At 50.7% G+C, this 27,654-nt stretch overlaps 2 protein-coding genes across 6 annotated transcripts in view; both read left to right on the top strand.

Moving 5' to 3' along the window:
* Positions 1-27,654, top strand: part of LOC125725217 (NACHT, LRR and PYD domains-containing protein 3-like) — a 457,448-nt gene that overhangs the window by 411,986 nt on the left and 17,808 nt on the right. The gene's annotated exons all lie outside the window — the stretch shown is intronic.
* LOC125725244 (NACHT, LRR and PYD domains-containing protein 10-like) lies at positions 1,790-27,521 on the top strand. The gene is made up of 6 exons (XM_049002020.1): positions 1,790-2,329; positions 3,876-3,982; positions 4,198-4,276; positions 5,580-5,847; positions 5,993-6,034; positions 27,437-27,521. The coding sequence occupies exons 3-6, from the start codon at positions 4,253-4,255 to the stop codon at positions 27,439-27,441; spliced, it is 339 nt and encodes a 112-aa protein (XP_048857977.1). The 5' UTR covers positions 1,790-2,329; positions 3,876-3,982; positions 4,198-4,252; the 3' UTR covers positions 27,442-27,521.

Genomic DNA, 27,654 nt, shown 5'->3' with positions numbered 1-27,654 from the left:
CGTGAGCCAGTGAGTACATACTAAAGGCTACCAGGCCGTAAGTCAGTGAGTACCTACTAAAGGCTACCAGGCTGCAAGCCAGTGAGTACCTACTAAAGGCTACCAGCCCGTAAGCCATTGAGTACCTACTAAAGGCTACCAGGCCGTAAGCCAGGGAGTACCAACTAAAGGCTACCAGGCCATAAAGCAGTGAGTACCTACTAAAAGCTACCAGGCCGTGAGCCAGTGAGTACCTACTAAAGGCTACCAGGCCATAAGTCAGTGAGTACCTACTAAAAGCTACCAGGCTGTGGGCCATTGAGTACTTACTAAAGGCTACCAGGCTGTGAGCCAGTGAGTACTTACTAAAGGCTACCAGGCTGTGAGCCAGTGAGTAGCTACTAAAAGCTACCAGGCCGTAAGTCAGTGAGTAGCTACTAAAGGCTACCAGGCCGTAAGCCAGTGAGTACCTATAAAAGGCTACCAGATTGTGAGCCAGTGAGTACCTGCTAAAAGCTACCAGGCTGTGAGCCAGTGAGTACTTACTAAAGGTTACCAGGCTGTGAGCCAGTGAGTACCTACTAAAGGCTACCAGGCTGGGAGCCAGTGAGTACCTACTAAAGGCTAACAGGCCATAAGTCAGTGAGTACCTACTAAAAGCTACCAGGCTGTGAGCCAGTGAGTACTTACTAAAGGCTACCAGGCTGTGAGCCAGTGAGTACCTACTAAAAGCTACCAGGCTGTGAGCCAGTGAGTACCTACTAAAAGCTACCAGGCTGTGAGCCAGTGAGTACTTACTAAAGGCTACCAGGCTGTGAGCCAGTGAGTACCTACTAAAGGCTACCAGGCTGTGAGCCAGTGAGTACCTACTAAAGGCTACCAGGCCGTAAGTCAGTGAGTACCTACTAAAAGCTACCAGGCTGTGAGCCAGTGAGTACTTACTAAAGGCTACCAAGCTGTGAGCCAGTGAGTACTTACTAAACACTACCGGGCTGTGAGCCAGTGAGTACCTACTAAAAGCTACCAGGCTGTGAGCCAGTGAGTACCTACTAGAAGCTACCAGGCTGTGAGCCAGTGAGTACCTACTAAAGGCTACCAGGCTGTGAGCCAGTGGGTACCTACTAAAGGCTACCAGGCTGTGAGCCAGTGAATACTTACTAAAGGCTACCAGGCTGTGAGCCAGTGAGTACCTACTAAAGGCTACCAGGCCGTGAGCCAGTGAGTACCTACTAAAGGCTACCAGGCCGTAAGCCATTGAGTACCTACTAAAGGTTACCAGGCTGTGAGCCAGTGAGTACCTACTAAAGGCTACCAGGCTGTGAGCCAGTGAGTACCTACTAAAGGCTACCAGGCTGTGAGCCAGTGAGTACCTACTAAAGGTTACCAGGCTGCTTTCTTATTTACAAAATCCGTTCCACCTTAAATTGACATAATGCGTGATCTGCCTTATTGACAGCTGCTAAGAAAAATTTCACATTCATAAATTTACATAATGGAGCCAAAAAAATTACTTTTGCCGAATAATCTATAAAATGAGTTTTATATAATTTCAGCTTCGACGTCCTGCCAGGGTGCAGAAGGCAGGCATGGCTCCATGTTCATTGATCTGTTTCAAGAAAGATGCTGCACTAAAAAAATACAGGTTGCACAGAGGCAGGCTGACGGCGTGGGGCTTGATCAGGGAAACATGGATCGTAGGGTGGATTTGACACATGGACACTGGCACCTTCAGATGCACTGCAGTGGGGCTGACAACCTTCGTAATGGGGAATGGAACCACGAGACAGGGAGCCAGCTTGATATGACTGCAACGACTGATATGTAAAGGCAGGTTCCAAACCCGCTGACCCACCCAAAAGGAGGGTTCCTGTGACAGGTCCCTGATGCAAAAGCTGCCATTTGCTGCTAAGAGAGCAGCAGTGACCTCCAAGCCAGTGTCCAGGTCCATTGATTGCAGTGCAGGAATTGATGAACTGACGGGACCATGACCTCCTCCTCCAATGCAGGGAACAATGGGGACTGGTAACCCAGACAGCACTGAAATGGGGACAGGCCTATAGAAGACACTGAGAGTGAATTATCTGCATATTCAGCCCAACACAAGCAGAGATTCCGGGTGCTTGGAGAGCGGGAGGCCAGCCATCGTATCATTCTCCCTAAATCCTGACTGACTCGCTCTGTTTGTCCATTAGTCTGAGGGTGCAACCCTGAAGAGAGACTGAGGGAATCACGATCAGTCTACAAGATCCCCTGCAAAACTGCGCACCCCTGTCAGAAACGACATCCGTCGGCAGACAAAGGAGTCGGAAAACATGATCAAGAAGGAGCTGAGCTGTCTCCTTCCCTGAAGGTAACTTAGTTACACAAACTGTACAGCCTTTGAAGAGCGGTTCACCACTGTGAGGACCCCAATAAAACCCCTGGATGGAGGCAATCCAATGATGAATTCTAGGGCAATATGGAACCACGGGAAATGAGGTGCAGGAAGCGATTGCAGCAACCCGGCTGGAGCTCGACAGGGTTTCTCATTTTGCACATAGATAGAACAGGCAGCAGCAAAGCTGCAGATAACCTGGAGCATGGTGGGCAACCAGAGACACTGTTCAAGCAGGGTTCAGGTTCACTGGATCCCGGGATGACAGGCGAAAGGGGAGGAATGTCCCCACTGGAGAGTCTGGATATGCAGGAACTCCGGAACGAAAAGCTGGTTTGGTGGGGATCCCACAGGAACCATGACAAATGCTGCACTGCCTTAACGGCTTCCTCTTTCCTCCAAGTGACATCTCCAGTGAAACAGCTGGCAGGCAAGACTGGACCTAGATCTTCTCCTCCGCCATCATCCTCAAACTGCCTGGCCATATGCATAACTTTCCATGTATGAGGGTCATTATGACTTAACAAGAGATGCAAAAGTCGAGGTTTAATGGGTTTGTCTTACTGAGTACTGTACATGCAAACTGAAAAACACAAATACGCAGATATTGACTTACATGTTTTATTTAGGAAATTGATTTGTTCTGCTGTACTGGGACTGAACCTGCTCCTTTTTAAACTAATGACAACTTTTGAAAAGATACGGACACAAAGCACAGAGGTTGCTGGTAGAGCTAGATATCTATGGGCCAGTGTATGGAGATGGGGGATGTGCTTGCCAGTACACATAACCTTCGTGGGCGGTTGTAAATGGAAATGCTCTCATACTGGAGACCTGGGTCTCTTGCTTACATTTTTCATATTTATGTACTGAATAGCTGTAATATCAAACACTATCGCAGTAAAAGCAACCAACGAAACAGCTGGAAGTACAAGACAGACTTATTTTTTACGTGGGAATGTAACTGAACAATACAAAGGTGAAGGGCACTGTGTAAATAAGCACAGCATGCTTTATTATATGAGTCACCCTCCAAGGTAAAGCTCAGTGTGGGGCCTCCAAGCACTATTGCTTTGAAAACTCGACACGTGATTCAACATGGTGTATCGAGCAGCCCGTCCATAATGTACCCTCAAGTAAAATGTGACCGACTAATGTTCCTGATATACCGTCCTTGATTACGGTGGGCTTCTAAATATTTAGTCTAGTAAAAATCTGAGTATCAAATGAGTTCTTCTATCCCAAGCCACAGTCTAAAAGCAATGATACTGCCACCGATTACATCTGTTCTAGGGAGATGCACTCCTATTGCCACTAGGGGAGCTGTCACCTTCTCTCAGTCCTGATAAATAATGTAATGCCGTCTAGGAAACCAATTCAGTTGAATTAGATGCGAGAAAATGTGAGAAATGTTCTGTTAGACAACAAAGTTAATTTAAGAAGAATGATTCGTTTTCAAAATTTTAGGTGTGTAGAACCACTGTACATGATTCAAATGAGAAAAAATAATTTTTATTTTCAGTGTGGTTGGTTGAAACAAAATCGTCTGGATTTGTACATTGTGGACCTGCATCTTCCACCTCTGTTTGTAATGGAGTACTTTTGTGAGTATCTTCCCCAACACATAAGGTGAGTAATGAAACAGACAGGTGCAAACAATTCAAAGAACAAGGGAATTTCAAACTCAGATGAAGACAGGAGCAGTCTGGGTAATGTAGTCTGTTAATCCTGGCCTGTGACATATACAGCCCTACAGACCATATAGTTGGAAGGCTGCTATGGTTGACAGTTGGTGAACTGACTATTGAATATAAAGCTAACATTACTTTTGGTTTTTATTACAGAGTCAGATTGTGAAACACGGGAACCGGTTTATATACAACCATAATCATCTAAGCGATGGATCACCATTCCCATGGAGAGGTTTGGCTATAACATTTCAGTCTGTGATGCATGTTGTCCATGAATACCAGACACTGAAAGGCAGGAGAACTTAAGCTGAGTAACTGTTTTCAGCTGAAGGTTCTTGCAAATAACAGACAAAAAGTTCACTCTTTACAGTGCTCTTCCTCCAGCTACTTCCTTACTGCACTGCACCAAATGTTACAGATGGACTGTAACAGAACAGAATAACTTAGCAGACAAAACCTCACTCTCTACAGTGCTCTTCCTCCAGCTACTTCCTTACTGCACTGCACCAAATGTTACAGACGGATTGTAACAGAACAGAATAACTTAGCAGACAAAACCTCACTCTCTGCAGTGCTCATCTTCCAGCTACTTCCTTACTGCACTGCACCAAATGTTACAGATGGACTGTAACAGAACAGAATATCTTAGCAGACAAAACCTCACTCTCTGCAGTGCTCTTCCTCAGGCTACTTCCTTACTGCACTGCACCAAATGTTACAGACGTACTGTAACAGAACAGAATAACTTAGCAGACAAATAGCTCACTGCAGTGCTCTTCCTCAGGCTACTTCCTTACCATACCGCACTGCACCAAATGTTACAGACGGATTGTAACAGAACAGAATAATTAAGCAGACAAAACCTCATTCTCTGCAGTGCTCTTCCTCAGGCTACTTCCTTACTGCACTGCACCAAATGTTACAGACGTACTGTAACAGAACAGAATAACTTAGCAGACAAATAGCTCACTGCAGTGCTCTTCCTCAGGCTACTTCCTTACCATACTGCACTGCACCAAATGTTACAGACGTACTGTAACAGAACAGAATAACTTAGCAGACAAATAGCTCACTGCAGTGCTCTTCCCCAAGCTACTTCCTTAGCATACCGCACTGCACCAAATGTTACAGACATAATGTAACAGAATAACTCAATAATAAATATGTATAATAATATAGGATGCTGTGTTAGTGTATATTAGTCTATGCTGATTTTGCCATCATTGTGTTAATGTGATCTGTTGGGTCTTAAACTATTTTTCTTGCTGTCTATCTTGGACGCGTCTCTCTTTCAAAAGAGATTTTGAAAATCAGTGAGTCTAACCTGGTTAAATAAAGGTTTAATAATAATGCAGAACATGAACACACACATGTGCTTCTTATAGTGATGAATGAATCATAGCAGGTGTCTCCAGCAGCCACATAAGACTGTGAGCAGGAAACCTGCCTTCTGTTAACAGAAAGGACAGTGTATGTGTGGGAGTGACCATGTACAGGTTTGTGACATCTTACAAACACATCTCCAACTTCTGCAGACCCAGACCTCGCTCACTGACCTCTTGCTGGATTGTCTAAAGGATCTCAGTGATGACGAGTTGAAGGAGTTTAAACTGCGTCTCCCAGAGAATAAAGAGTTAAAGCCCCTTCCCAAGGGTCAGATGAAAACCTCGGGCAGAACAGACTTCGCCGAAATGATGATGAATTCCTACAGTAAAGCCGGGGCTCTCAAAGTCACGCTTGAGATCCTGAAGAAGATGAACCTGAATGATCTTGCTCAGAGACTGAAGGAAGCCCTGCAGAAGTGTAATGACATTTTTAACATTTCATGTAAAATGTAACATTTTTTAAGCTCTTGATAAACTAATATATTATATAGAGAAATGATGAAGAGTTTGTTTAATACTGATGTTGAAGAAAGAAATGAATTTGAAGTTCTTCCTTATTTCAGGTAACCAAGCAGGAAGTGAGCAGAGTGACATGTTGGAGACGAGTAAGAGCTTTATGCTGTTCAGTGCGTGTATGTGGTGTTTCAGAAAGAAATATGTATGAGGTGAAGTTTCATTTATCACAGTGAAATAGTGCGTGTGTGTGTTTGTGTCTGTGTGTATGCGTGTGTGTGCGTATGTTTGTGTTTGTGTGTGTGCGCGTGTGTGTGTGTTTGTGTGTGTGCGTGTGTCTGTGTGTTATATATCCTTCCTCCCATTCTGGTCAAGATCGCGGTGAAAATTTGCATTTTTCTCTCATTTTTCTTCAGGGCAACTCATGTTGCAACAGGAAATCAAAGGTAAACTTAAGAAGCAATTTGAGTGTGTATTTGAAGGGAAAGCTAAGGAAGGACAGCGAATACTTCTCAGTGAGATTTACACAGAACTCTACATAACTGAAGGTGGGACTGGAGCAGTCAATGAGGAACATGAAGTGAGACAGATTGAAACAGCATCCAAGAAAAGGCGAACAGAAGATACTACAGTCAAGTGCAATGATATATTTAAACCCTTATGTGGGCGTGTGACACCTATCAGAACTGTACTCACTAAAGGGGTGGCAGGTATCGGGAAAACAGTCTCTGTGCAGAAATTTATTCTCGACTGGGCAGAAGGAAAAGCAAACCAGGATGTTGACTTCATATTTGCTCTTCCTATCCGGGACCTGAATTTGATTAAGGGTGAATACAGTCTGATTGAACTGCTTCACCGCTTTGTCCCAGAACTGAAATCACTTGATTCCACTGAGCTGTTTAGGTACAAAGTCTTGTTCATCTTTGATGGTCTGGATGAGTGTCGCCTTCCTCTGGATTTTCGGAACAATGAGAGCTGGTTTGATGTAACAACGAAAATGTCACTGGATCTGCTGTTGACTAACCTCATTAAGGGGAATCTGCTCCCATCCGCTCTCCTCTGGATAACCTCCCGGCCAGCAGCAACCAATCAGATACCTGCTAAGTATGTCCATCAGGTGACAGAGATACGAGGGTTCAGTGATGCCCAGAAGGAGGAGTATTTCAAGAAGAGATTTAATGATCAGAGCCTGGCCAGCAGGATTATCACACATGTGAAATCATCAAGGAGCCTCTTCATCATGTGCCACATACCTGTGTTCTGTTGGATTTCAGCCACTGTGCTTAAGAGGCTTTTTACTGAGAATGACAGGGGAAAAATTCCAAGGACTCTGACTGAAATGTACACACACTTCCTGATTCATCAGGCAAGTTTTAAAAAAGACAAGTATATGAAAAACTATGAAAGCAAGCTAAATGAAAACAGCAAGGAATTCCTTTTGAAACTTGGTAAATTGGCTTTTGACAACCTTGAGAAAGGCAATCTCATATTTTATGTGGAAGATCTGACAGAGAATGGCATTGATGTCAGTGAAGCTTCAGTTTACTCTGGAGTGTGCACAGAAGTCTTTAAAGAGGAGTATGGGTTGTACCAGGAGAAGGTGTACTGCTTTGTGCATCTGAGCATCCAGGAGTATCTCGCTGCTTTATATGTGTTTCTGTCAAACTCATCAGCTGACCTGCTAAAGACTGCAGTGAATCAGGCATTAGAGAGCAAGAATGGACACTTGGACCTCTACCTCCGCTTCCTCCTGGGCCTCTCAACAGACTCCAGTAAGACTCTGTTACAAAGGCTACTGGGGCCGACAAGAATCAGCTCACATACCATTAAAGATACAGCCCAGTACATCAAGGAGAAAATACAGGAGAATTTATCTCCAGAAAGGACCATCAACCTGTTCCACTGTCTGACTGAGCTGGGTGACAATTCTCTAGTCGAGGAAGTAGAAAGATACCTGAATTCAGGAAACATTTCAGCAGATGACCTCTCACCTGCACAGTACTCAGCTCTGGCCTTTGTGATGCTGATGTCAGATGAGGAGCTGGATGTGTTTGACCTGAAGAAATACATCAGATCAGATAATGAGCACTGCAGGCTTCTGCCTGTGGTCAAGAACTCCAGGACGGCCCTGTAAGTGACGTGGGGATGGGAAATCATGTCTGGTCTGGCAGTAATACATGAATATTGTTTGAAATGTGTAATATATATCATATATTTCTCCTCATGGATTAATAAGTGGGTTTTATTTTGATAATCACAGCTATAGCTGATGTATAGCAGTAGCTAATCTTGACCACAGCCTTTATAATGACTGAAGGTAGTGATGTCACTTTTTGTTTGTTACTACGTTTCCATTCCCGTCCAGTCTGCCTTCTGATCACAGCACAGCATCCTAACCTGCTATAGAAACAGTGAGGGCTCTTTATCCACAGGGTGTATAAGTGGTATGTGAGTGTTATTGTCAGCAGGCGTGTTCATGTGATGGAGCCCAGAGCTGGGAGCTTCCGTATGACTGCTGTCTCTGGCTGCTCACTGGCGCCCTCTGCTGGCCTCAGCTTCACCTGGCTGAGGATGAAACGACACATCTAGTCCGGCAGACATAGAGAAACATTGTTTAAAATATAAAATTAATATGTATACATGTAATTTATTTCCCCTCTTTTATCAACAAGGTTCCTTTTTGATCTAGTTTATATTAACTGAAGGTAGTGATGTAGTAAAAACAAAAAAGACAAGATTTCCACGACCATCCTTTGTGTAACAAATAACCAAAGATACAGCATCATACAGAATGGTCCAGTTTTCATTAATAGTGGGAAAACCACTCATATTTGTTTCAGTTCTGGATGCTGTAGGAAGCATTTCTTTAAATACTGGGTGTGGTGCGTGACTCTTTGGGTTCGGACTCTGTGTCCATGAGCGGAAGGTCGCTGGTTCAGATCTTTTGGCCGGCAGAGTGATGTCATCGCTGGGTCCTTGAGCTCCAGGGGTGTGGATGCTGGCCGATCTTGCGCTGCGACCCCCAAACTTCCTCTCACCTGTATATGTGTCGGCGTGTCTCTTGGAGAGCAAGATGGGAGGGGCGAAAAGACAATTTCCCCATGTGGGTGAATGAAGTATCATTATTCATAAATCATTCAAACAAACAATTTTTCTAAAAGCCTATTTCACAGGACTGATAGCTCTCCGATTAGTGTATTGTTGATTTGGGCTGGGCGATAAGTAAAAAAATGTGTATTTAGTTTAAACATATCGTAATAAATAATCATTTTGCCCCCCCGCCCCCCCCTCCCTGAACATTGTGGGAATGGGAATGAATGGAAATTCAGTTCAGTTCAGATTTATTTGTATAGTGTGTTTTCACAACATTACATCATCTCAAAGCACTTTACAGCATCCCTGCCCAAAGCCCCCAGTGAGCAAGTCAGGGGGGAGAGTGGTAAGGAAAAGCTACATAGAAAGAAGAATCCTTGGGAGGAACCAGACTGAAAGGGGGAGCCCATCCTCCAGGGGGCAGCAGAGGAAACCCTAACCCTAACCAGACTGAAAGGGGGAGCCCATCCTCCAGGGGGCAGCAGAGGAAGCCCTAACCCTAACCAGACTCAGAGGAGGAGCCCATCCTGCAGGGGGCAGCAGAGGAAGTCAAATGATCAAGATGGCAAAGTCCTAATTCACATTATCACTATCTTAACATTTCAGTCACGGAGGGCAGGGAGGTGATGACAGGCAAGTGCTGGAACTGCTTCAGATGGAGGGCGAACAGTAATACGGCAGCAGGGTAAACAGGGAAGATGTCACAGGCTGAAGGGTGAGCAGGCCGGAAGGACGTCACAGGTAGTGGAGACGTCGCAGGCAGCAGGGTAGGCAGGATATCCTTAAAATGTGGGGTCTCCAGGCAGCACAGCCCGGGGGAGTAGGGGAAATAAAATGTGCAATTAGCCAAAGTAGGGGAGACTAGAGGCAGTGCAAACAGTTAGGTGAGTGCAGCATGTAAGCTCCGGCAGATATGGCTACGGCAGCATAAGTAGGAGGGAGAGGCAGGTGGGAACGCAGGCATGGGGAGTCCCTGAATGTCAGCACTCCAATTCCACAAGGGGGTGTGAAGCTAAAGTGACAGACTGACAGTTCAGTTTATCCAAAGCCAATGGCACCGATCCCCACCCAGCTCTACACCTCACACTATAGGCCTGACTGGGAGTGAGCAGTTAGCTAGAGCTAGAACTAGAGTCCCTACAAGCTAAACTGAACAGGTGTGTTTTTAGTCTAGACTTGAATATTGAGAGTCAGCCTGAATCCCACACATCCGGTGGAAGACTATTCCACAGCTGAAGAGCTCTATAAGAGAAAGCTCTGCAGCCTGCCGTAGCTCTTTCTGCCCTGGGTACTAACAGCTCTTTATGATGGAAGAAAGCGAGGAGGGTTGTATAAGGCCAGCAGGTTACTAAGGTATTCTGGTGCAAGGCCATTCAGTGTTTTATAAGTCAATAGCAGTATTTTGTAGTTAATCTGAGACCTAACTGAAGCCAATGAAGGGAGCATAGAACAGGGCTAATATAATCACATTTATTAGTGTTTGTAAGAACTCTGGCTGCTGCATTTTGTACCAGCTGAAGTTTATGTGAGGATCCAGATGGGCACCCAGAAAGGAAGGCATTACAGTATCCAGCCTGGAAGTTATAAAGGTGTTAGTGTTTCCGCTTCATGACAGGAGAGCATCTTCCGAAGCTTGGCGAGGTTCTGTACATGATAGAACACAGCTTTAGTGATGCTATTTATGTGAGCATCGAAACATAAATCTGAATCAACCAGAACACCGAGATCTCTGACCACTGTGTCAGGTTGGGTAGGAAGACCACCGAGGTTGAGGTTGTCAAACTTATTTCGAACCGCCTTCGGACCAGTTAACAGTACTTCTGTTTTTCTGTGTTTAACATAAAGAAATTATTTGCCATCCAGCACCGGATATCTAGTCGACAGTCTTCTAACCGAGAGCTGTGATGCATCATCCGGCGTAACAGATATGTATCATCAGCAAAACAATGAAACCCAACACCATGATTTCTGATAATGTGACCAATATATACAGTGTACAGTAGCGGCCCAACACTGATCCCTGTGGGACACCATTGTATGAATATTTAGCTCAGGTAAATTTTAATATCTCCACCAATATGCTTTGAAATCAATTACATTTGAATTAATCATTATTTAATTATGTTTATTACCTAATTGTTATGCTGAATGGTTGGTTCCTCCAAACTCAATTGTGAATCCCCGTGAGTCGGTTAATGTGAGACTTACATGGGATTCACTATTTACCAGTATCGCTTAGTAACCTGGGTTAGAAGGTTCGTCCAGCGAGCTGCGTCACCAGGTAATGTAAACGATCGGTAGCGAAGCTCCCCTCACGGCCAATGAGAGAGAGTCTCGCGATATTTCAGACAAGTTTGAGGTTTTAGAGCTCAGTAGCCAAATCGCACAGAGGCAGGGACTATTGTGAGCACTCAATAAACAGAGGCTGAAGTGGTGTAAAACTGGAGTGATTTTCCATCGGTTTGATACCAAACATGCCATACCAGCCTAGCGGTTCACACCGAATACCATCTGTAATGATTAATTAATGATTACTATATTATGTCATTATGTTATATTACTCACACCAGGCCCTGGTCTAAGTGGTCTAGGTTGCACCTCAATCAGAGGTTACCCTTTATACAGACATTACATGACATATTCTCATGTCAGCAGCACATCTTACCCTTAGATAGGCATGGTAGAATACAAAGATCAGATAAGGGCTGCTGAGGAATGTGGAAAAGAAAAGGGGGGGATGGTTTGTCAGTCAAAGAAAAAGAATCTTTGAAAGTTAGAACACATTACAAACATAACCTATCTGTATATTGAGACTAGTAGTCATGGGTAAATAAATATACAGATATACAACAGCCAAACTTAAAAGAAACTTTCTTTAGGGTGTTGGGTGAGTGGTATGTAAGGCAGGATGTCTGGGGAGGGGGTTGTGTGCCAAGTCGAGGGACCCCTGTCCTTGAGGTCCACTCTGCTGTCTATAGGTCGTTAAAACTTTGAGCAATAAAAGTTGGAGTGCTGGCCTCCCTTGTTATCTGTGTGTGTTTAAGTGTGTCTGTGTGTGTGGGGTCACTAACCCCCCTTTAATGCCTAGGCCAGCGAGTACCTCTCGTACCAGGGTAGGCCTTGTCTCAGGCCACCTGGAATTTAAGCTCTGTGCTATGTGCATGTGTGATCCTACACCAGATTTAAAATGAGTAACCTTAAAAGGGAAATACTGTTCTGCAAAGCAAGCACAGTTTGTGGAAACACGACCATAAAGTCATAAAGCAGGTTAACAGAACTGCTTAGGTTGTTAGAATGAAAGGAAGTTGGTTTACTTGTTTGCAGAGTGGAGGGGGTCTTGGCAGTATTAAATAATACCTGCTTTTGTTTCTAGTAGAATAAATTACTGTAATGCCCTCTTGTCTGTTTCACATCTACTGTTTCACATCTACGACGGGCCCAGAATGCCGCTGGCGGAGTGTTAACACGCACCAGTCACAGGGATCACATCGACGACGGGCCCAGAATGCCGCTGGCGGAGTGTTAACACGCACCAGTCACGGGGATCACATCTACAACGGGCCCAGAATGCCGCTGGCGGAGTGTTAACACGCACCGGTCACAGGGATCACATCTACAACGGGCCCAGAATGCCGCTGGCGGAGTGTTAACACGCACCAGGGACAGGGATCACATCTACGACGGGCCCAGAATGCCGCCGGCGGAGTGTTAACACGCACCAGTCACAGGGATCACATCTACGACGGGCCCAGAATGCCGCCGGCGGAGTGTTAACACGCACCAGTCACAGGGATCACATCTACGACGGGCCCAGAATGCCGCTGGCGGAGTGTTAACACGCACCAGGGACAGGGATCACATCTACAACGGGCCCAGAATGCCGCTGGCGGAGTGTTAACACGCACCAGTCACAGGGATCACATCTACAACGGGCCCAGAATGCCGCTGGCGGAGTGTTAACACGCACCAGTCACAGGGATCACATCTACAACGGGCCCAGAATGCCGCTGGCGGAGTGTTAACACACACCAGTCACAGGGATCACATCTACAACGGCCCCAGAATGCCGCTGGCGGAGTGTTAACACGCACCAGGCACAGGGATCACATCTACAACGGGCCCAGAATGCCGCTGGCGGAGTGTTAACACGCACCAGTCACAGGGATCACATCTACAACGGGACCATAATGCCGCTGGCGGAGTGTTAACACGCCCCAGTCAGAGGGATCTCATCTACAACGGGACCATAATGCCGCTGGCGGAGTGTTAACACGCACCAGTCACAGGGATCACATCTACAACGGGACCATAATGCCGCTGGCGGAGTGTTAACACGCACCAGTCACAGGGATCACATCTACAACGGGACCATAATGCCGCTGGCGGAGTGTTAACACGCCCCAGTCAGAGGGATCTCATCTACAACAGGCCCAGAATGCCGCTGGCGGAGTGTTAACACGCACCGGTCGCAGGGATCACATCTACAACGGGCCTAGAATGCCGCTGGCGGAGTGTTAACACGCACCAGTCACAGGGATCACATCTACAACGGGCCCAGAATGCCGCTGGCGGAGTGTTAACACGCACCGGTCGCAGGGATCACATCTACAACGGGCCTAGAATGCCGCTGGCGGAGTGTTAACACGCACCAGGCACAGGGATCACATCTACAACGGGCCTAGAATGCCGCTGGCGGAGTGTTAACACGCACCAGTCACAGGGATCACATCTACAACGGCCCAGAATGCCGCTGGCGGAGTGTTAACACGCACCAGTCACAGGGATCACATCTACAACGGCCCAGAATGCCGCTGGCGGAGTGTTAACACGCACCAGTCACAGGGATCACATCTACAACGGGCCCAGAATGCCGCTGGCGGAGTGTTAACACGCACCAGTCACAGGGATCACATCTACAACGGGCCCAGAATGCCGCTGGCGGAGTGTTAACACGCACCAGTCACGGGGATCACATCTACAACGGCCCCAAAATGCCGCAGGCGGAGTGTTAACACGCACCAGTCACAGGGATCACATCTACGACGGGCCCAGAATGCCGCTGGCGGAGTGTTAACACGCACCAGTCAAAGGGATCACATCTACGACGGGCCTAGAATGCCGCTGGCGGAGTGTTAACACGCACCAGTCACAGGGATCACATCTACAACGGCCCCAAAATGCCGCAGGCGGAGTGTTAACACGCACCAGTCACAGGGATCACATCTACAACGGCCCCAAAATGCCGCAGGCGGAGTGTTAACACGCACCAGTCACAGGGATCACATCTACAACGGGCCCAGAATGCCGCTGGCGGAGTGTTAACACGCAACAGTCAAAGGGATCACATCTACGACGGGCCTAGAATGCCGCTGGCGGAGTGTTAACACGCACCAGTCACAGGGATCACATCTACGACGGGCCTAGAATGCCGCTGGCGGAGTGTTAACACGCACCAGTCACAGGGTCACGTGTACAACGGGCCCAGAATGCCGCTGGCGGAGTGTTAACACGCACCAGGCACAGGGATCACATCTACAACGGGCCCAGAATGCCGCTGGCGGAGTGTTAACACGCACCAGTCACAGGGATCACATCTACGACGGGCCCAGAATGCCGCTGGCGGAGTGTTAACACGTAACAGTCACAGGGATCACATCTACAACGGCCCCAGAATGCCGCTGGCGGAGTGTTAACACGCACCGGTCACAGGGATCACATCTACAACGGGCCCAGAATGCCGCTGGCGGAGTGTTAACACGTAACAGTCACAGGGATCACATCTACAACGGCCCCAGAATGCCGCTGGCGGAGTGTTAACACGCACCGGTCACAGGGATCACATCTACAACGGGCCAAGAATGCCGCTGGCGGAGTGTTAACACGCACCGGTCACAGGGATCACATCTACAACGGGCCCAGAATGCCGCTGGCGGAGTGTTAACACGTAACAGTCACAGGGATCACATCTACAACGGGCCCAGAATGCCGCTGGCGGAGTGTTAACACGCACCGGTCACAGGGATCACATCTACAACGGGCCCAGAATGCCGCTGGCGGAGTGTTAACACGCACCAGTCACAGGGATCACATCTACAACGGGACCATAATGCCGCTGGCGGAGTGTTAACACGCACCAGTCACAGGGATCACATCTACAACGGCCCCAGAATGCCGCTGGCGGAGTGTTAACACACACCAGTCACAGGGATCACATCTACAACGGGCCCAGAATGCCGCTGGCGGAGTGTTAACACACACCAGTCACAGGGATCACATCTACAACGGCCCCAGAATGCCGCTGGCGGAGTGTTAACACACACCAGTCACAGGGATCACATCTACAACGGGCCCAGAATGCCGCTGGCGGAGTGTTAACACGCACCAGTCACAGGGATCACATCTACAACGGGACCATAATGCCGCTGGCGGAGTGTTAACACGCACCGGTCACAGGGATCACATCTACAACGGGCCCAGAATGCCGCTGGCGGAGTGTTAACACGCACCAGGGACAGGGATCACATCTACGACGGGCCCAGAATGCCGCCGGCGGAGTGTTAACACGCACCAGTCACAGGGATCACATCTACGACGGGCCCAGAATGCCGCCGGCGGAGTGTTAACACGCACCAGTCACAGGGATCACATCTACGACGGGCCCAGAATGCCGCTGGCGGAGTGTTAACACGCACCAGGGACAGGGATCACATCTACAACGGGCCCAGAATGCCGCTGGCGGAGTGTTAACACGCACCAGTCACAGGGATCACATCTACAACGGGCCCAGAATGCCGCTGGCGGAGTGTTAACACGCACCAGTCACAGGGATCACATCTACAACGGGCCCAGAATGCCGCTGGCGGAGTGTTAACACACACCAGTCACAGGGATCACATCTACAACGGCCCCAGAATGCCGCTGGCGGAGTGTTAACACGCACCAGGCACAGGGATCACATCTACAACGGGCCCAGAATGCCGCTGGCGGAGTGTTAACACGCACCAGTCACAGGGATCACATCTACAACGGGACCATAATGCCGCTGGCGGAGTGTTAACACGCCCCAGTCAGAGGGATCTCATCTACAACGGGACCATAATGCCGCTGGCGGAGTGTTAACACGCCCCAGTCAGAGGGATCTCATCTACAACAGGCCCAGAATGCCGCTGGCGGAGTGTTAACACGCACCAGTCACAGGGATCACATCTACAACGGGACCATAATGCCGCTGGCGGAGTGTTAACACGCACCAGTCACAGGGATCACATCTACAACGGGACCATAATGCCGCTGGCGGAGTGTTAACACGCCCCAGTCAGAGGGATCTCATCTACAACAGGCCCAGAATGCCGCTGGCGGAGTGTTAACACGCACCGGTCGCAGGGATCACATCTACAACGGGCCTAGAATGCCGCTGGCGGAGTGTTAACACGCACCAGTCACAGGGATCACATCTACAACGGGCCCAGAATGCCGCTGGCGGAGTGTTAACACGCACCGGTCGCAGGGATCACATCTACAACGGGCCTAGAATGCCGCTGGCGGAGTGTTAACACGCACCAGGCACAGGGATCACATCTACAACGGGCCTAGAATGCCGCTGGCGGAGTGTTAACACGCACCAGTCACAGGGATCACATCTACAACGGCCCAGAATGCCGCTGGCGGAGTGTTAACACGCACCAGTCACAGGGATCACATCTACAACGGCCCAGAATGCCGCTGGCGGAGTGTTAACACGCACCAGTCACAGGGATCACATCTACAACGGGCCCAGAATGCCGCTGGCGGAGTGTTAACACGCACCAGTCACAGGGATCACATCTACAACGGGCCCAGAATGCCGCTGGCGGAGTGTTAACACGCACCAGTCACGGGGATCACATCTACAACGGCCCCAAAATGCCGCAGGCGGAGTGTTAACACGCACCAGTCACAGGGATCACATCTACGACGGGCCCAGAATGCCGCTGGCGGAGTGTTAACACGCACCAGTCAAAGGGATCACATCTACGACGGGCCTAGAATGCCGCTGGCGGAGTGTTAACACGCACCAGTCACAGGGATCACATCTACAACGGCCCCAAAATGCCGCAGGCGGAGTGTTAACACGCACCAGTCACAGGGATCACATCTACAACGGCCCCAAAATGCCGCAGGCGGAGTGTTAACACGCACCAGTCACAGGGATCACATCTACAACGGGCCCAGAATGCCGCTGGCGGAGTGTTAACACGCAACAGTCAAAGGGATCACATCTACGACGGGCCTAGAATGCCGCTGGCGGAGTGTTAACACGCACCAGTCACAGGGATCACATCTACGACGGGCCTAGAATGCCGCTGGCGGAGTGTTAACACGCACCAGTCACAGGGTCACGTGTACAACGGGCCCAGAATGCCGCTGGCGGAGTGTTAACACGCACCAGTCACAGGGATCACATCTACAACGGGCCCAGAATGCCGCTGGCGGAGTGTTAACACGCACCAGTCACAGGGATCACATCTACGACGGGCCCAGAATGCCGCTGGCGGAGTGTTAACACGTAACAGTCACAGGGATCACATCTACAACGGCCCCAGAATGCCGCTGGCGGAGTGTTAACACGCACCGGTCACAGGGATCACATAGACAACGGGCCCAGAATGCCGCTGGCGGAGTGTTAACACGTAACAGTCACAGGGATCACATCTACAACGGCCCCAGAATGCCGCTGGCGGAGTGTTAACACGCACCGGTCACAGGGATCACATCTACAACGGGCCCAGAATGCCGCTGGCGGAGTGTTAACACGTAACAGTCACAGGGATCACATCTACAACGGCCCCAGAATGCCGCTGGCGGAGTGTTAACACGCACCGGTCACAGGGATCACATCTACAACGGGCCCAGAATGCCGCTGGCGGAGTGTTAACACGCACCAGTCACAGGGATCACATCTACAACGGGCCCAGAATGCCGCTGGCGGAGTGTTAACACGCACCAGTCACAGGGATCACATCTACAACGGGCCCAGAATGCCGCTGGCGGAGTGTTAACACGTAACAGTCACAGGGATCACATCTACAACGGGCCCAGAATGCCGCTGGCGGAGTGTTAACACGCACCGGTCACAGGGATCACATCTACAACGGGCCCAGAATGCCGCTGGCGGAGTGTTAACACGTAACAGTCACAGGGATCACATCTACAACGGGCCCAGAATGCCGCTGGCGGAGTGTTAACACGCACCAGTCACAGGGATCACATCTACAACGGGCCCAGAATGCCGCTGGCGGAGTGTTAACACGCACCAGTCACAGGGATCACATCTACAACGGGCCCAGAATGCCGCTGGCGGAGTGTTAACACGCACCAGTCACAGGGATCACATCTACAACGGCCCCAGAATGCCGCTGGCGGAGTGTTAACACACACCAGTCACAGGGATCACATCTACAACGGGCCCAGAATGCCGCTGGCGGAGTGTTAACACGCACCAGTCACAGGGATCACATCTACAACGGGACCATAATGCCGCTGGCGGAGTGTTAACACGCTCCAGTCAGAGGGATCTCATCTACAACGGGCCCAGAATGCCGCTGGCGGAGTGTTAACACGCACCAGTCACAGGGATCACATCTACAACGGGCCCAGAATGCCGCTGGCGGAGTGTTAACACGCACCGGGCACAGGGATCACATCTACAACGGGCCCAGAATGCCGCTGGCGGAGTGTTAACACGTAACAGTCACAGGGATCACATCTACAACGGGCCCAGAATGCCGCTGGCGGAGTGTTAACACGCACCGGTCACAGGGATCACATCTACAACGGGCCCAGAATGCCGCTGGCGGAGTGTTAACACGTAACAGTCACAGGGATCACATCTACAACGGGCCCAGAATGCCGCTGGCGGAGTGTTAACACGCACCAGTCACAGGGATCACATCTACAACGGGCCCAGAATGCCGCTGGCGGAGTGTTAACACGCACCAGTCACAGGGATCACATCTACAACGGGCCCAGAATGCCGCTGGCGGAGTGTTAACACGCACCAGTCACAGGGATCACATCTACAACGGCCCCAGAATGCCGCTGGCGGAGTGTTAACACACACCAGTCACAGGGATCACATCTACAACGGGCCCAGAATGCCGCTGGCGGAGTGTTAACACGCACCAGTCACAGGGATCACATCTACAACGGGACCATAATGCCGCTGGCGGAGTGTTAACACGCACCAGTCACAGGGATCACATCTACAACGGGCCCAGAATGCCGCTGGCGGAGTGTTAACACGCCCCAGTCAGAGGGATCTCATCTACAACGGGCCCAGAATGCCGCTGGCGGAGTGTTAACACGCACCAGGCACAGGGATCACATCTACAACGGGCCCAGAATGCCGCTGGCGGAGTGTTAACACGCACCGGGCACAGGGATCACATCTACAACGGGCCCAGAATGCCGCTGGCGGAGTGTTAACACGCACCAGTCAGAGGGATCTCATCTACAACGGGACCATAATGCCGCTGGCGGAGTGTTAACACGCCCCAGTCAGAGGGATCTCATCTACAACAGGCCCAGAATGCCGCTGGCGGAGTGTTAACACGCACCAGTCACAGGGATCACATCTACAACGGGACCATAATGCCGCTGGCGGAGTGTTAACACGCCCCAGTCAGAGGGATCTCATCTACAACAGGCCCAGAATGCCGCTGGCGGAGTGTTAACACGCACCGGTCGCAGGGATCACATCTACAACGGGCCTAGAATGCCGCTGGCGGAGTGTTAACACGCACCAGTCACAGGGATCACATCTACAACGGGCCCAGAATGCCGCTGGCGGAGTGTTAACACGCACCGGTCGCAGGGATCACATCTACAACGGGCCTAGAATGCCGCTGGCGGAGTGTTAACACGCACCAGGCACAGGGATCACATCTACAACGGGCCTAGAATGCCGCTGGCGGAGTGTTAACACGCACCAGTCACAGGGATCACATCTACAACGGCCCAGAATGCCGCTGGCGGAGTGTTAACACGCACCAGTCACAGGGATCACATCTACAACGGCCCAGAATGCCGCTGGCGGAGTGTTAACACGCACCAGTCACAGGGATCACATCTACAACGGGCCCAGAATGCCGCTGGCGGAGTGTTAACACGCACCAGTCACAGGGATCACATCTACAACGGGCCCAGAATGCCGCTGGCGGAGTGTTAACACGCACCAGTCACGGGGATCACATCTACAACGGCCCCAAAATGCCGCAGGCGGAGTGTTAACACGCACCAGTCACAGGGATCACATCTACGACGGGCCCAGAATGCCGCTGGCGGAGTGTTAACACGCACCAGTCAAAGGGATCACATCTACGACGGGCCTAGAATGCCGCTGGCGGAGTGTTAACACGCACCAGTCACAGGGATCACATCTACAACGGCCCCAAAATGCCGCAGGCGGAGTGTTAACACGCACCAGTCACAGGGATCACATCTACAACGGCCCCAAAATGCCGCAGGCGGAGTGTTAACACGCACCAGTCACAGGGATCACATCTACAACGGGCCCAGAATGCCGCTGGCGGAGTGTTAACACGCAACAGTCAAAGGGATCACATCTACGACGGGCCTAGAATGCCGCTGGCGGAGTGTTAACACGCACCAGTCACAGGGATCACATCTACGACGGGCCTAGAATGCCGCTGGCGGAGTGTTAACACGCACCAGTCACAGGGTCACGTGTACAACGGGCCCAGAATGCCGCTGGCGGAGTGTTAACACGCACCGGTCACAGGGATCACATCTACAACGGGCCCAGAATGCCGCTGGCGGAGTGTTAACACGCACCAGTCACAGGGATCACATCTACGACGGGCCCAGAATGCCGCTGGCGGAGTGTTAACACGTAACAGTCACAGGGATCACATCTACAACGGCCCCAGAATGCCGCTGGCGGAGTGTTAACACGCACCGGTCACAGGGATCACATCTACAACGGGCCCAGAATGCCGCTGGCGGAGTGTTAACACGTAACAGTCACAGGGATCACATCTACAACGGCCCCAGAATGCCGCTGGCGGAGTGTTAACACGCACCGGTCACAGGGATCACATCTACAACGGGCCCAGAATGCCGCTGGCGGAGTGTTAACACGTAACAGTCACAGGGATCACATCTACAACGGGCCCAGAATGCCGCTGGCGGAGTGTTAACACGCACCGGTCACAGGGATCACATCTACAACGGGCCCAGAATGCCGCTGGCGGAGTGTTAACACGCACCAGTCACAGGGATCACATCTACAACGGGCCCAGAATGCCGCTGGCGGAGTGTTAACACGTAACAGTCACAGGGATCACATCTACAACGGGCCCAGAATGCCGCTGGCGGAGTGTTAACACGCACCGGTCACAGGGATCACATCTACAACGGGCCCAGAATGCCGCTGGCGGAGTGTTAACACGTAACAGTCACAGGGATCACATCTACAACGGGCCCAGAATGCCGCTGGCGGAGTGTTAACACGCACCGGTCACAGGGATCACATCTACAACGGGCCCAGAATGCCGCTGGCGGAGTGTTAACACGCACCAGTCACAGGGATCACATCTACAACGGGACCATAATGCCGCTGGCGGAGTGTTAACACGCACCAGTCACAGGGATCACATCTACAACGGCCCCAGAATGCCGCTGGCGGAGTGTTAACACACACCAGTCACAGGGATCACATCTACAACGGGCCCAGAATGCCGCTGGCGGAGTGTTAACACACACCAGTCACAGGGATCACATCTACAACGGCCCCAGAATGCCGCTGGCGGAGTGTTAACACACACCAGTCACAGGGATCACATCTACAACGGGCCCAGAATGCCGCTGGCGGAGTGTTAACACGCACCAGTCACAGGGATCACATCTACAACGGGCCCAGAATGCCGCTGGCGGAGTGTTAACACACACCAGTCACAGGGATCACATCTACAACGGCCCCAGAATGCCGCTGGCGGAGTGTTAACACGCACCAGGCACAGGGATCACATCTACAACGGGCCCAGAATGCCGCTGGCGGAGTGTTAACACGCACCAGTCACAGGGATCACATCTACAACGGGACCATAATGCCGCTGGTGGAGTGTTAACACGCCCCAGTCAGAGGGATCTCATCTACAACGGGACCATAATGCCGCTGGCGGAGTGTTAACACGCCCCAGTCAGAGGGATCTCATCTACAACAGGCCCAGAATGCCGCTGGCGGAGTGTTAACACGCACCAGTCACAGGGATCACATCTACAACGGGACCATAATGCCGCTGGCGGAGTGTTAACACGCACCAGTCACAGGGATCACATCTACAACGGGACCATAATGCCGCTGGCGGAGTGTTAACACGCCCCAGTCAGAGGGATCTCATCTACAACAGGCCCAGAATGCCGCTGGCGGAGTGTTAACACGCACCGGTCGCAGGGATCACATCTACAACGGGCCTAGAATGCCGCTGGCGGAGTGTTAACACGCACCAGTCACAGGGATCACATCTACAACGGGCCCAGAATGCCGCTGGCGGAGTGTTAACACGCACCGGTCGCAGGGATCACATCTACAACGGGCCTAGAATGCCGCTGGCGGAGTGTTAACACGCACCAGGCACAGGGATCACATCTACAACGGGCCTAGAATGCCGCTGGCGGAGTGTTAACACGCACCAGTCACAGGGATCACATCTACAACGGCCCAGAATGCCGCTGGCGGAGTGTTAACACGCACCAGTCACAGGGATCACATCTACAACGGCCCAGAATGCCGCTGGCGGAGTGTTAACACGCACCAGTCACAGGGATCACATCTACAACGGGCCCAGAATGCCGCTGGCGGAGTGTTAACACGCACCAGTCACAGGGATCACATCTACAACGGGCCCAGAATGCCGCTGGCGGAGTGTTAACACGCACCAGTCACGGGGATCACATCTACAACGGCCCCAAAATGCCGCAGGCGGAGTGTTAACACGCACCAGTCACAGGGATCACATCTACGACGGGCCCAGAATGCCGCTGGCGGAGTGTTAACACGCACCAGTCAAAGGGATCACATCTACGACGGGCCTAGAATGCCGCTGGCGGAGTGTTAACACGCACCAGTCACAGGGATCACATCTACAACGGCCCCAAAATGCCGCAGGCGGAGTGTTAACACGCACCAGTCACAGGGATCACATCTACAACGGCCCCAAAATGCCGCAGGCGGAGTGTTAACACGCACCAGTCACAGGGATCACATCTACAACGGGCCCAGAATGCCGCTGGCGGAGTGTTAACACGCAACAGTCAAAGGGATCACATCTACGACGGGCCTAGAATGCCGCTGGCGGAGTGTTAACACGCACCAGTCACAGGGATCACATCTACGACGGGCCTAGAATGCCGCTGGCGGAGTGTTAACACGCACCAGTCACAGGGTCACGTGTACAACGGGCCCAGAATGCCGCTGGCGGAGTGTTAACACGCACCAGTCACAGGGATCACATCTACAACGGGCCCAGAATGCCGCTGGCGGAGTGTTAACACGCACCAGTCACAGGGATCACATCTACGACGGGCCCAGAATGCCGCTGGCGGAGTGTTAACACGTAACAGTCACAGGGATCACATCTACAACGGCCCCAGAATGCCGCTGGCGGAGTGTTAACACGCACCGGTCACAGGGATCACATCTACAACGGGCCCAGAATGCCGCTGGCGGAGTGTTAACACGTAACAGTCACAGGGATCACATCTACAACGGCCCCAGAATGCCGCTGGCGGAGTGTTAACACGCACCGGTCACAGGGATCACATCTACAACGGGCCCAGAATGCCGCTGGCGGAGTGTTAACACGTAACAGTCACAGGGATCACATCTACAACGGCCCCAGAATGCCGCTGGCGGAGTGTTAACACGCACCGGTCACAGGGATCACATCTACAACGGGCCCAGAATGCCGCTGGCGGAGTGTTAACACGCACCAGTCACAGGGATCACATCTACAACGGGCCCAGAATGCCGCTGGCGGAGTGTTAACACGCACCAGTCACAGGGATCACATCTACAACGGGCCCAGAATGCCGCTGGCGGAGTGTTAACACGTAACAGTCACAGGGATCACATCTACAACGGGCCCAGAATGCCGCTGGCGGAGTGTTAACACGCACCAGTCACAGGGATCACATCTACAACGGGCCCAGAATGCCGCTGGCGGAGTGTTAACACGCACCAGTCACAGGGATCACATCTACAACGGCCCCAGAATGCCGCTGGCGGAGTGTTAACACACACCAGTCACAGGGATCACATCTACAACGGGCCCAGAATGCCGCTGGCGGAGTGTTAACACGCACCAGTCACAGGGATCACATCTACAACGGGACCATAATGCCGCTGGCGGAGTGTTAACACGCCCCAGTCAGAGGGATCTCATCTACAACGGGCCCAGAATGCCGCTGGCGGAGTGTTAACACGCACCAGTCACAGGGATCACATCTACAACGGGCCCAGAATGCCGCTGGCGGAGTGTTAACACGCACCGGGCACAGGGATCACATCTACAACGGGCCCAGAATGCCGCTGGCGGAGTGTTAACACGCACCGGGCACAGGGATCACATCTACAACGGGCCCAGAATGCCGCTGGCGGAGTGTTAACACGTAACAGTCACAGGGATCACATCTACAACGGGCCCAGAATGCCGCTGGCGGAGTGTTAACACGCACCGGTCACAGGGATCACATCTACAACGGGCCCAGAATGCCGCTGGCGGAGTGTTAACACGTAACAGTCACAGGGATCACATCTACAACGGGCCCAGAATGCCGCTGGCGGAGTGTTAACACGCACCAGTCACAGGGATCACATCTACAACGGGCCCAGAATGCCGCTGGCGGAGTGTTAACACGCACCAGTCACAGGGATCACATCTACAACGGCCCCAGAATGCCGCTGGCGGAGTGTTAACACACACCAGTCACAGGGATCACATCTACAACGGGCCCAGAATGCCGCTGGCGGAGTGTTAACACGCACCAGTCACAGGGATCACATCTACAACGGGACCATAATGCCGCTGGCGGAGTGTTAACACGCACCAGTCACAGGGATCACATCTACAACGGGCCCAGAATGCCGCTGGCGGAGTGTTAACACGCCCCAGTCAGAGGGATCACATCTACAACGGCCCCAGAATGCCGCTGGCGGAGTGTTAACACACACCAGTCACAGGGATCACATCTACAACGGGCCCAGAATGCCGCTGGCGGAGTGTTAACACGCACCAGTCACAGGGATCACATCTACAACGGGCCCAGAATGCCGCTGGCGGAGTGTTAACACGCACCAGTCACAGGGATCACATCTACAACGGGCCCAGAATGCCGCTGGCGGAGTGTTAACACGCACCAGGCACAGGGATCACATCTACAACGGGCCCAGAATGCCGCTGGCGGAGTGTTAACACGCACCGGGCACAGGGATCACATCTACAACGGGCCCAGAATGCCGCTGGCGGAGTGTTAACACGCACCAGTCACAGGGATCACATCTACAACGGGCCCAGAATGCCGCTGGCGGAGTGTTAACACGCCCCAGTCAGAGGGATCTCATCTACAACGGACCCAGAATGCCTCTGGCGGAGTGTTAACACGCACCAGTCACAGGGATCACATCTACAACGGGCCCAGAATGCCGCTGGCGGAGTGTTAACACGCACCGGTCACAGGGATCACATCTACAACGGCCCCAGAATGCCGCTGGCGGAGTGTTAACACGCACCAGTCACAGGGATCACATCTACAACGGACCCAGAATGCCTCTGGCGGAGTGTTAACACGCACCAGTCACAGGGATCACATCTACAACGGGCCCAGAATGCCGCTGGCGGAGTGTTAACACGCACCGGTCACAGGGATCACATCTACAACGGGCCCAGAATGCAGAAGGCAGTAATTTACTGATTATTGCTAAAACCCGGCTGGGGAGGGAGGGGGCAGCTTTTAGTCACTATGGGCCCAAACTCTGGAACTCTCTCCCAGAAAACCTGAGAGCTACTGAATGTCTCAGTACTTTCAAAACTAGGCTGAAAAGGCATCTTTTCACCAACGCATATAATAATCTATGATAATCAGTTTTATTATTTTATGCTTTTATTAATATCAGTAATTGTGGGGGGGGGGGGGGGGCGGTCGCTTCCCCCAGAAGACATAGGGGCTAGAGGCCCCTTTGAGGAGGGGCCCTTAAAGAGGACATGGGTATTTAAAGTCCTTTATGATTGTTTTTAATTTAATTCTTTTAAAACATTTTTACTCTATTTTTATTTCTTTTGCGCTTATTGTTATTTATTCTGAGCTTATTTGAATTTCTTTTTCTTCTTTTTAAATGTTTGCAAAATTCTTTATAAACGCTGTGGCTAAAATGCGCTATATAAATAATGATAGATTGATTCAGATAGATAGATGAGAGAGAGAGAGTTTACTTTTAACCACCTTCATTAAACAGTTAGCAACCAATCCTAATCACAGCCCTGGCGGGGTCAGGGACACACTTAAAGCTGTGCCTGAGACTCAGACACGATAAACTGAGTTGGGAAGCTCAAAATTCCCACCAGAAAGCTACACTTGAATGACTGACATTCTGGCTGCTGACTCAGAGATAGAAGTTGCTGATGTGACAATACTGAACTTACAAGAATGGCGACTGCATGGTTACTGCAAGGGACAATGCTTGTGAAATTCTGTGCAATGTTTCTTTTTAACTGCTACAGAATCTTAGGCTAGAAAGCTGAACTGAAAGCAAATCATAAATCCTTCTGTTATCTTGCTTTGTATGTAGCCTAAGCACGTTTCCTCAGCAAAGACGATAATCGCCGGTTAGTCACTGTCAGATATCGACACTGGGATACTTGTCTGATTACGCTCATTACCGATAATATCGTCATATCACCCAGACGTAATTGGTGATTTGACATGTTCCCAGGTATAACAATACAGGGAGAAAAAGGATTTTACTCATGGGACCAGGAATCCAAGTGCCAGTTGCTGCTGCATTAGCTGCTGGGAATGTTCACATCTCCTCCTTTCAGTGATACGTCTCGAGTGTAGGGACACCTGGCAGAAAGATGGCTAAGGACTGCACTGGAAGCACTGGTCTGACTGTTATGGGAGGGTTCATGTCCATCTTGTTGTTGATGTGTTCCTATGTATTCCTATAGCTTGTACTTAATGTTTTACCTCTAGTTTTGAGCAAAGATGCACTGACTCACAATTAGTGATCATATGACTGCAGCAGATTGTCAGGATGCACAGAACACTCTGCAGACTATAATTCATTTTGAAGTGTAAGCTGTGCTGCTAATTATAATGAAAACAAATGCTTATTGTAATGCTTTGTATTTTACTAATGTGTAGGATGTGTATATGTCTGTGTCTTAAAGTGTTTTCTGTTTCAGGCTGAACAGCTGTGATCTCATAGATAAACACTGTGAAGTGCTGTCTTCAGCTCTCAGATCAAACTCTTCCCCCCTGAGAGAGCTGGACCTGAGTGACAATAACCTGAAGGATTCAGGAGTGAAGCTGCTCTCTGCTGCACTGGGGGATTTACACTGTAAACTGGAGATACTGAGGTCAGTATTACTGGGTATTCCACACTGTAAACTGGGGATACTGA

The sequence above is a fragment of the Brienomyrus brachyistius genome, unplaced genomic scaffold, assembly GCF_023856365.1.
Source record: "Brienomyrus brachyistius isolate T26 unplaced genomic scaffold, BBRACH_0.4 scaffold63, whole genome shotgun sequence".
NCBI classification, from domain to species: Eukaryota; Metazoa; Chordata; class Actinopteri; order Osteoglossiformes; family Mormyridae; genus Brienomyrus; species Brienomyrus brachyistius.
The sequence above is the reverse complement of the archived record's forward strand: the minus strand, read 5'-3'. Positions and strand labels throughout refer to the sequence as shown.